We start from the raw sequence: 11576 nt of genomic DNA, 5'->3' as shown, positions 1-11576 counted from the left end.
ATTTCTGCACATGTGCCAGTGGATTACTCTACATACCTTGTTGTGCCTTTGGGTGTCAGCTGTTCTGTCATGAGCTTTTTACATCCCGATAGGAGGTGAATCGTACTTTCTGTCGTCCGATTGACTCAGTCCTCCCATCTTTTTAAAGCCACTGGTGTAGTGTCCTTGATCTTTGGCATTTATTATGATTCGTTCACCGTCCCAGTTGAGCTGACTTCTTAGCCATTCCAGTGATCTTTGTTTGTCTTTCCCTAATCTGTCCAACTTTTTTTTTTCTTTTTTTTATCCTTGTTTTTCTCTGCCTTTTTGTCTTTCTCCCAGTTGTCATTATACATCTACTGTTGTGCGTGTGTGTGTAGGATTTTGAAGAGTTCAATAGGAACAAATCCAACAATCGTGTGAACATTATCCTGGATCTTATCATGTAGGAAGGAGCAGAGAGCTTCCGCTCTTTCTGTGAAATATTATTACACGATGAAAGGATGAAGGTCCCGATGTTAAAAAGTATCAACAAACTGAAAAGAGGTGAGAATACAAGTCATCATGTGGCATTTTGTAAACAGAGTGGTATTCATTCAAGTTTCTGTTTTACTACCATTCTCCACCGACATGTGGTGCATGAATCACATCCAGGTGGTTTGTTTGTACGATTAGGAGGATTAATTTGTGGTGCAGTTGATTCAATGGATCTGTTTTTAAGGATAGGCAGTCCATGATATGTGAGGCGTTAGTCAAGAATATTCTAACTGACTGAGCTCAAGATTGCTCAAATACCTTTGGTAATCTTAATTGTGATGCAGTACAATTACATTTCTGTTTTATACAGGCATCGAAGCTCATGGAAAGAATGGTAGGGTGAAAAGGATCAACAGATATACAATTGGGGAAATGGAAAACAGGAAAATAGGCACATGTGAATGCATCACAGCACACAAGGAGGAATTGTATGGAATGTTGTCATAGAGACTCAACTGTTACAGTAAAGGTAGAGGTGGAAGTGGGACATACATTGAGGTTGCAGTTGGCACTTGTTATGAAATCTTCGAGGGAATAATTTGAGATTACAGACTAAGGAAGACAGTTCCATGGGCATAAGGAGAAAATAATGAATGATGAAAAGTACTATTGTGTTTAGGAGGGCAACAAGGAAAAGGCTTCTGAAAGGAATGTGTACTGGACGGATGGGCAAGGGTCGGTGGAGAGGTGAAAGGGCACGAACAGGAAAAATAGAGTCAATCTCTTTAAAAGAAAACAAATGCAGGATCAGAAAACAGGATCAGTTTACAGAGGAGAGCAATATTCTCTGTCTTTCCCTATGCAGGCCTTGAATACCATGATAAGTTTATAAGCGTGGAACGACAAAGGAAAGACAAATCCATCAGGTCCATGAGGAAGATGTCCATGAGGAGGTCGATCAAGGTCAAGGCAGCTGGATTTGGAGGCCAGTTTGGAGATGTCTTCTCAAAATAGGTTGTAGCTAGTTATGAGGTTCTGGAGCTTCAGAGATTGTTCCTCCTCCCTGACGCTGAATACAGAAATACATTTGGGGATTTGCCAGCTGGTCTTGACAGAGAGAAGGTGAGAATACCTGTCTTTGTTTAATTGCAATTTATGTTCTAGATGCTAGATGATGATGAGTTGTTTATTTCATTGAGATTACCTGTGATAGATGCTGTGCAACCTGCCAGATGGAGGAGTGAGGAACAATTTGGCACAGCGTGTAGTCTTTTGCGCATAGTAGTTCAATCACTTTTGGTGACTATGGGTCATTGATCAGAACAGGATGGTACAAGTGCACGACCTGTGGAACAACAGACTCTTGAAGTCGATCATTGAAATCAAAGCCTGTCGAAGTGTGAACTCTGGTTACCATTTGCTCGGAGTTTCAAAATAATTGCAGGATGTTAAACAGAGTAAAAATCATGGCAGAAGTCCATGGGGTAATCCTGGTCATTTATTTGCAATTGAGGTTGTGTTTCTCAGGTGGACAAAGAAATGTCAGCAAGTCTAAGGTGTGATGATTAGGGTGCAAGTCATATTCGTGATCGGAGATCTGAAGGTTTGAGAAGAGACGAGTCATGAAGTTTGCTGCAGTTACTAATTCCATTGCTTTGCTTATAATTGGCAAAAGGCTGACTCGTCTATCATTGACGGAGTCTGTTTGGATACCATTCTGATGAATATTAATGATTCTAAAGGGTCCCAGAAAGAATCACATAGGAATCTTCTTCTTCCTTTCTTCTCGATAACATTCCCAATAAATTCACAGTTCCAGGGCCCGATTGTTGGGATGACATGATAACTTCAAACTATCTGGTTACTTGTAGATGATACAAAAGCTTATTTTATAAACTGTGTGGAGAAGTTGTTTTATGTACAAAACTCTGAGCTCATGGAAGAGTGACGTGGCAAAGGGGAAAAAGGCAACTTGTCAAGAGTGGAGCAGTGGTGAAACAGGTGGACAAACAGGAAAAGAGGAGAAAGAAAGAGAGAGGCAGGGAGGAAACACTGTAACCTGGAAGCAAAAAGTTTTTATGAGATGGGGTTAACATGGGTCTAAACTCTAAAGGATCATGGGTAGAATGTCAGATGATTGCAGTGTAACACCAGCTTGAAGCCCTGTAGGGAAGAGTGTGATTGAATTGCCTCTCAAATGCAGTTCCACCAAGAGAAGAAAAGAGATGTACAAAGAGTGGTGTACAGTGGGCCTGGACTTCGGGAATTTAACAAGGATGGGGTAACGAGATGAATGTGTGCACCCTGATGGGGTTGGTGTGGGTCGGAGGCCTGTGAGGGTCGCGGGGTCCTAGACAGAAGGAGAGGCGGCTACAAAAAAGGTCATTGACTTGTCTGTGATGTGAGGGTAACGAGCTGTGCATTTAATCTTCTTCATGAGAAATTTCAATAACGAGAAGAGCTTCAGATTCCACAGAATTCATGGAGGGACAGATATTCATTTATTTCCAATACATTCACATTCTCATTCTTCACAATAATTTTAGCAATCGATCTGCTTCATCCTTTCGTACTGTGTCAACATACTAAAACGTGTGTGTTTGTTTTCCAGACGAGATGAAAAAAGAATTGAGAGTTTGGGGTAAGTCCTCCAGATTTCACTCAAATAGAAGAAACACCTTTAGAGGCCATTTTTCCCTGCAGAGCAGGGGTTAGCCTTTTTGGGGCACCATCGTCCCCTTTTTGAAGCAATGTTTTGCAGCGGATGCCCTTCCTGCCGCCAACCCTGTTAGTCGCCTCTTGCGACACACAGGGAATTACCAGTGAACTGGTACTCAATTTGCCGACCTCGGAAGGATGACAGGCTGAGTCAACTCTCCTGGCGTTAATTCAGCGATCGACCGGGATTCGAACTCAGGATCCTCGAGTCCCAAGCCGGCACCCTAACCACTATGCCAACACCAGGCTCCAGATTTCACTCAAATGATGATCAGTTTTGTTTTGTTGCACTGAAAAAGGAAGAGAACGTCATTGATGAATACAGTAATATTGATTTAAAAGGAAGTAATTGAAGAATCATCATCAAGTTGCCAAAAGCCTCATTGAAAACCCTCGCAGGTCTCCTGGAGCTCTGCATGGTTGTTGTGGTTCTTGGTGGGGTTCGATTTTTGAAATGTGCACCCATTGGTCAGACAGCTGCCGTACCCCACCCATATTTGTCAGTTGACTCCACCCAACATGGCACCCAGATTAAATAATATGGCCTCCATCTTGGTTTTATGGCAGGCCTAAGACATCAGGCCTGTAGGCTTCTGCTGACTATACACTGTCCGGGTTTGTTGCATCAGATTTACATTGGCTTTGCTTGGGTCGAATGTTATTCACAATGATGGGCCCTGAAAAAGCTAATCGATGCCCAATAGAAAAATTATTAGTTCGGTTTAATAAAGCCTGACAGCACGCACGGTACGCGCCTCCCTAAAATAATAGTGCAACTTAATTTTTGAATCGCCCCATATTGGGGTTAAACAATCCGTGACCGTGTGACGAACCAGCTCGTTAAGGACTATTCTACCACTCTGTCAAGTCAAAATTTAGATGTAGCGGGTGCTGAACAAAGGCAAAATTTTCTGGTCCATTCTCCTGGACTATTACATGTGGTGAAATGTTCTACACCTGACTATGCATGGTCCCTGATCTCTATGGTCGAGGTGGAGCAACTCTATAAGAGTGTTGGTAAAAGATAACCTCATGATTACAATTGTCAGCATGGCATTGACTCATTGAAACAGAACATTTCCCACAAGGCTGTTGGGTTCGGTTCGAGGAGTCCCTTCCGGTTCTGTTGTACAGTCACGTGAAAAAGTAAGTACACCCCATGTAAAGTTTTGACTTTTTCATCATATTTCAACATATGCTATTTGATCTTCATTTCAACAATATTGACAGATAAAGGTGATATAATACAACAAATATCATGAAACATTCACATTTTGTAGTCCATTGTATAATTTAAATAAAAATAAATGCAAATTTCGCATGTGGAAAAAGTAAGTATACCCCTACATTTATCACTACTTCAAATACCTAAAATTAGAATCAGGTGCACCAGCTCAGGTGCAAATGATTAGAACATCGTTAGAGAGGATCTTGGAGGAACCTGTCTTATTTAAACCTCAGACATTTCGTTTGGTTTGCTCTTTTTTGTTGAAGTGTGCGGCGTCACCATGCCTAGATCAAAATAGCTCTCTGAGGCCTTCAGAAAGAAGGTTATATATGCCTACGAGTCTGAGAATGAATTTAAAAAGATCTCCAAACAATTTGAAATCAATCATTCGACTGTCCGGAAGATCATCTACAAGTGGAGAAGATTCCAAACAACTGCCAACTTGTTCAGGCCAGGCCGCCCCAGCAAGTTCAGCCCGAGAGCAGACCGCAAGATGCTGAAAGAAGTCTCGAAGAACCCCAGAATGTCATCACGGGACCTACAGGTAGCTCTTGCCACTGTTGATGTCAAAGTGCACGAGTCTACCATTAGAAAGAGGCTGCACAAAAATGATCTACATGGAAGGTGTGCCAGGAGGAAGCCTTTGCTGTCCAGAAAGAACATCAGGGCAAGACTAAAGTTTGCCAATGAACACCTAGGCAAAGACCAGCACTTCTGGAACAATGTGCTCTGGACAGAGGAGTCAAAGGTAGAGCTATTTGGCCACAGTACCAGAAGATATGTTTGGTGAAAACCAAAGACAGCATTTGACCACAAGAACCTGATACCAACTGTAAAGCATGGTGGTGGAAATATTATGGTTTGGGGCAGCTTTGCTGCATCAGGGCCTGGGCAGCTCACCATCATAGAATCCACTATGAATTCTTCATTGTACCAGAGGGTGCTTTAGGATAATGTGAGGCCATCTGTCGGAGGGTTAGAGCTCAACCGAATGTGGACCTTGCAACATGACAATGACCCTAAACATAGCAGTAAATCCTCCAAGGAATGGCTGAAAAGAAAGAAATGGAGGGTTTTGGAATGGCCAAGTCAAAGCCCGGATCTAAATCCCATCGAGATGTTGTGGGGGGATTTGAAATGAGCTGTGCATGCAAGAAACCCCTCAAACATCGCACAGCTGAAAGAATTCTGCATGCAGGAGTGGGCAAAAATTTCTCCCAGTCGATGTCAGAGTCTGTTAGACAGTTATAAGAAACGCCTACTTGAGGTTGTTTCTGCCAAAGCGGGCAATACCACCTATTAGAGCCAAGGGTGTACTTACTTTTTCCACATGCGAAATTTGCATTTATGTTTATTTATATTATACAATGGACCACAAAATGTAAAGGTTTCATGATATTTGTTATATTAGATCACCTTTATCAATCAATATTGTTGAAATGAAGATCAAATAGCTGTATGTTGAAATATGTTGAAAAAGTCAAAACTTTACATGGGGTATACTTACTTTTTCACGTGACTGTACCTAATTGTGAGTTTTGTGTATGTCCATTTCTCTAAATGTGTTTCACGATGGTTCAACATCTGGGGCGACTAATTCTGATTTCGACATCCAACTAATTCTGACATTGTTTATATTTTCTTTCTGAACAGGGAAAGCTCAAGAAGAATTGAAGGAAGAGTTGTTGAAAAACTTCAGGATAATCAGAGACTACAACGTCACACTAGGAGGGTGTATGAGACTTGAAGATCGGTTTGTGGAACCCGTAATTGTGAAGAGCGAACCAGAAATTGAATCACAAGAGCACGAGATGATGAAACCAAGTAGAGAGTACAATCTGAAAAAGACTAATGAAGATCGAGTCTCCATGGAGGACCTGTTTAAGCAAAACGAGTCTTGGGTTAAGCACGTGACCAAGGTGCTGATGTTTGGTAGTCCTGGAATAGGAAAAAGCATGCTTTGTAAAAAGTTAGTTGTTGATTGGGCAGAAGATGATGAAAAGATCAAAAACAAGTTTGATTTTGTGATTCTTTTGAAATGTAGGAACTTGAACCGGATATCAAATGAAACCACTCTGAAGAAGATTCTCCTGAATGAATATCCATCCCTGAAGGAGGTTGTTGATGATTTGATGGAAAATGCTTCCCGGGTCCTCTTGGTTCTTGATGCTCTGGATGAGATGAAACATCCTCTAGATTTTGACAACGTTTGTAAATCTCCACAAGAAGCAAACAAGGTCGGATCGATCATCGCAGGACTTTTACAGGATGCTCTTCTTCGTCATGGAACTCTACTGGTGACCACAAGACTTGTGGGTCTGCAATGGCTGCAACATGTATGTTATGATCCCAGATCTACTTGTAAGGTTGAGATTGTGGGATTCTCTCATGAGAAAACCGAGGAATTTTTTCAGAAGTTATACGGAAATGAGGATAAAGCAAAGCAGGTTCTACAACATGTATCAGAAAATGAGGTGTTATCATCTCTTTGCTTTAATCCAGTTTTCTGCTGGATCACTGCAACCTGTCTCGGCAGGTACTTTGATTCCCATGAGGGGAGCACACGTGACCCTGTACCCAAAACAATGACTGAACTTTTCTCTCTTTACCTCCACTTGCATTTGGAGCACCATGGAGGGAAATCCATCACCGGCTCACCAGATTTACTTCTTAGTCTCTGCCGTTTGGCATTTCATGGAGTGAAGGAAAGAAAAATTTTGTTCAGTGATGAAGATTTGAAGAGTGACGGCATCACAAGCATCCCTCCAGCATTTCTCTCTGAGGTTTTCCTGAAGACGGAAGTTGAAAGTGTTTGCCATTATGAATTCTTCCACCTGACAGTGCAGGAGTTTTTCGCAGCACTCTTCTTCCTCTTGCCTGAATGTGAAGAGTCTGTGGATGAAGTGTTTGTGAAGTCCAATAACAGAGATGATGATCGGTTTCGGATTGTTCAGCAGTTCCTTTCTGGTTTGTTTGCTGATAAACAGAGAGATACCCTTGGGAGACATTTTGAATTTTCAACAAAACCAAAAGAGGAAATCCATTCCTGGCTCCAAGAACACAAACAGAAAGACCTGAATTGCTTCCACTGTGTGTTCGAGCTCCAGGATGTGGAATTTACCAAAACCATGATGGAGGATGTGAAGCTTGAAAGACTCACACACAACATGACCTCTCCTTTGGACTGCACCGTGGTGGTTTACGCTCTTCAAACCGCAAACAAACCCGTGAATTCGTGGAGGGTCAAACTCGGCTCCACGGATCGCACACAAAGGATGAAGATTCTCGCTCCAGCCTTCCCTCTGTGTGAAAGGCTTGGGTGAGTCATTTTTTTTATTTCTGCCAAACTGTCCCTTCTCCCAATCTCTGTATGAGTTTCACTCTTTAAAACCCACACTTCCATCACTTGATTTGTAAAAAGATTTGTATTTTTTTTTCTCCATCAGTTATCCAAACTTCTTTCCATGTATCCAAACAGCCCAGGTCCATTTAAGTTTTCTTCATTGTGAACAAAATGTTATTGAATTAAGTTTTCTCTTTTCTCCATTGCATGAAGCTGCTGCAAACCACCGTCTGAGACCAACAGCTACAGATTTGATATGGTGGAAGTTATATCCTGTAATTATCAAATGCTCTTTAATTACCCTCGCCAGAGGAGAAGGTATTGCATTAGGGTCTTTTGGATCCTCAGGGCCTTTAAGGGTATTTTGGGTCTTTGGGGGTATTGTGGGTCTTCGAGGTCTTCAGGGTCTTTGGGGGTCTTCAGGGTATTTGGGGGTATTCAGGGTCTTTTGGGTCTTCAGGGGCTTTTGGGTCTTTGGGGTGTTTTGAGTGTTTTGAATGTTTTGGGTCTTCAGGGTATTTTGGGTCGTTAAGGGTAGTTTGGGTCTTCAGGGGTCTTGGTGGTCTTGAGGATCTTGGGGGACTTAACGGGTCATAAAAGGTTTGAGGGGTCTCAGCAATCTAAACGTAATTAAGAGTTCACGGACTGTGTTTTGGGTGTTAATTTTATTTGAAGAAGAAGAAGTCGTTTTGGTTGCATATAAACATAACCATATACGTTTGCTCTATTATAAGATTTTACCCTTTAGACCCTTTACAACCCAGATACCCATTAAGACCACGAAGACCTCTAAAATCCCTTACAGCCCTAACACCCTTAAATATCCCAAAGAATCAGAAGACCCAATAGACCCTGAAGATCCAAGAGACTCTTAGACCCTGAAGACCCAGAGGAACCAAAGGCCAAAATTCCCAGAGGACCCAAAATTTCATGAGGACCCAAAATTTCATGAGGACCCAAAATTTCATGAGGACCCAAAATTTCATGAGGACCCAAAATTTCACGAGGACCCAAAATTTCATGAGGACCCAAAATTTCATGAGGACCCAAAATTTCATGAGGACCCAAAATTTCACGAGGACCCAAAATTTCACGGGGACCCAAAATTTCACGGGGACCCAAAATTTCACGGGGACCCAAAATTTCACGGGGACCCAACATTTCACGGGGACCCAACATTTCACGGGGACCCAACATTTCACGGGGACCCAACATTTCACGGGGACCCAACATTTCACGGGGACCCAACATTTCACGGGGACCCAACATTTCACGGGGACCCAACATTTCACGGGACCCAACATTTCACGGGGACCCAACATTTCACGGGGACCCAACATTTCACGGGGACCCAACATTTCACGGGGACCCAACATTTCACGGGGACCCAACATTTCACGGGGACCCAACATTTCACGGGGACCCAACATTTCACGGGGACCCAACATTTCACGGGGACCCAACATTTCACGGGGACCCAACATTTCACGGGGACCCAACATTTCACGGGGACCCAACATTTCACGGGGACCCAACATTTCACGGGGATCCAACATTTCACTGGGGACCCAAAATTCCATTGGGTACCCAAAATTCCATGGGGACCCAAAATTCCATGACCAAAAAGACCCTAAGAACCCAAAAGACCCTGAGGACCCAAAATACATTAATCACACAAGCACGTGCTGGCGAGGGTCTACAATCTCTGAATTTTCTTCATTAACTGGTAATACTGGCTTCAACCAGGTGCTGCTATATGATACATTCATGTAGACAAAATAGGGGTCCTACTCCATCCAACCTTGAACCACCCGGACTATGAATCTTTTTTTTTCAACCCCCTAAAGCCTTCCTGTGCATCCCACGAGAACAGAAAATCAGTTTTCAATTCATTCCTTCCAGCCGTTTAGGAATGACATGAAGTTAAACAACCAAACCAACTTACCTATAGACCGTTTTATTTCATTTTTGTTGTTGTTGAATTCATTATTGAGGCTCATGGAGGACCGAGGACACTGAAGGTATGAGGACTTCATAGAACGAAAATCACAGTAGAAAAGGTGGTGGGAAGGGGTTTGGGGAAGTGAAACGTACCAGCAGCAGGGTTGATGGACAAAATAAAGGGAGACGTTTGCACAAAGATCATGGCTGATAGTGAGACCCAAAAGTTTGAGTGACTGAACTTCAAGAGGATTGTTAATAAGATAGATGGGAGAGGAATCTGCATATCCGAGTTTGCCTGTTAACGTTAGACTCTGACTGGAAATCCTCCGTTGTGCAAAGTCCTTCCTTGGCACACCTGAATTCTTATCCAACTACAAGGCCTTCATCTGCAGCTTAATGGAGTACTGTTCTCCCTTCTGGGCTGGTGCTCCTACCTCCCACCATGCTCATCTTGATGTTGAGGAAACCAATCCCTTCACCCTTTGCTCTTTCCGAATTTCCTCGTATTTTGTACACAAGACTTTTTGTAGGCCTGCGAGGATAGCCTGGAGGTTTGGGCACTGCAATCACCTCTAAACTGATTATCCTGGGTTTGAATCTGCATTGGCACAGCTGCGCCCCCAGCAAATGATGATACCTGCAACCACCTGTTGCATACAAAAGATGAACAATCCTTTTGTGCACATTTGAAATCTGTCTCAATCAACGGGTCCACCTCATTCTCTGCCTTCTCTCTCTCTACAGGTTTAATGGCCAGTCTATTGGTGTTGAAGGTTTGGAGATTCTGATGAAGTCCCTGGTGAGCAAACCAAACCGACTGAAAGAACTCTGGTGAGTACCTGTGTATCATTTAGACGAGTGCCTGTGTATGGATCGTTGGGATGTTTGAACATAAAGGTTTTCCCTTTTTTATAAATGATGTGATTTTAATAATTACTTTGTGTTGAGGTTCTGTGAAGGTCAATGTATCAATGGGATATTATATAACCTTAAATTAATTATACTAGGACGTGCCCGTATGTGGGTGCCCGTTCGGAAAAACATTCCAAACCGCGTGGCAGTAACGACCACAGAACCCCCCCCTCTATTTACATGAAATGGTTTGGTCCATTCACAAAGCCAAAGCGAACGACCACAGAACCCCCCCCCCCCCCTCTATTTACATGAATGGTTTGGTCCATTCGCAAAGCCAAAGCGAACGGCGAACGGCTAAATCGCCATAGCTCGGTAACTACTTCTCCGATTAATATGAAACCTTGAAAAGGCACATCCTCAGGTCCCCAGCAATATAACTGGCAAGTTTCAAGTATATCGGACCCGTGGTTGTCGAGAAACAGCGGTCACAGACAAACACACACACACACACACACACACACAGACACACACACACACAGAGATTACTGGAATTATAGATAGACTAGGGCATGCCCGTACTATATATATATCTAAAATTATATCCCCCCCCCTCTATTTACATGAAATGGTTTGGTCCAAAGCGAACGGCTTGCGAGTACGGTGACAATCCCCCCCCTCTATTTACATGAAATGGTTTGGTCCAAAGCGAACGGCTTGCGAGTACGGTGACAATCCCCCCCCCCCCCCTCTATTTACATGAAATGGTTTGGTCCAAAGCGAACGGCTTGCGGAGTTTGGTAAAGAAATCGCCATAGCGTGCACAAACGCGCAGGAAAGCGAAAGAATCGCAAATTAGTTTTAATTAGTTTTAAAACATAGTTTAACGCCAACATAGTTTGCCAACGGGAAATAAATGAATACGCTCTCAAATGTGCCGTCCGAGGCAGAGTCTGTTCGCCACGTTCGGCACACGTGATAGCTCGCTGCTCTCTGATTGGTTGAATCGTTTTTTGGACATAGCTCGGTAACTAC

General features: G+C 43.0%; 1 protein-coding gene across 3 annotated transcripts in view; it reads left to right on the top strand.

Moving 5' to 3' along the window:
* The first annotated feature begins 360 nt into the window (after positions 1-360).
* The window catches only part of LOC144889567 (NACHT, LRR and PYD domains-containing protein 3-like), a 42371-nt gene continuing 31155 nt past the window's right edge, over positions 361-11576 (top strand). For 2 of the 3 annotated variants that reach the window (XM_078770276.1, XM_078770277.1), the window contains exons 1-2: positions 5181-7721; positions 10434-10520. In XM_078770276.1, the coding sequence (XP_078626402.1) occupies positions 6139-7721; positions 10434-10520 (1670 nt within the window). In that variant the 5' untranslated portion in view covers positions 5181-6138. Of the gene's footprint in view, positions 526-3067; positions 3098-5180; positions 7722-10433; positions 10521-11576 lie in introns of those variants that run through there. The other variant, XM_078770275.1, reaches the window with a different exon arrangement.

Source organism: Myxine glutinosa, chromosome 1 (assembly GCF_964187855.1).
Source record: "Myxine glutinosa chromosome 1, kmMyxGlut1.1, whole genome shotgun sequence".
Taxonomy (NCBI): domain Eukaryota; kingdom Metazoa; phylum Chordata; class Myxini; order Myxiniformes; family Myxinidae; genus Myxine; species Myxine glutinosa.
The sequence above is the reverse complement of the archived record's forward strand: the minus strand, read 5'-3'. Positions and strand labels throughout refer to the sequence as shown.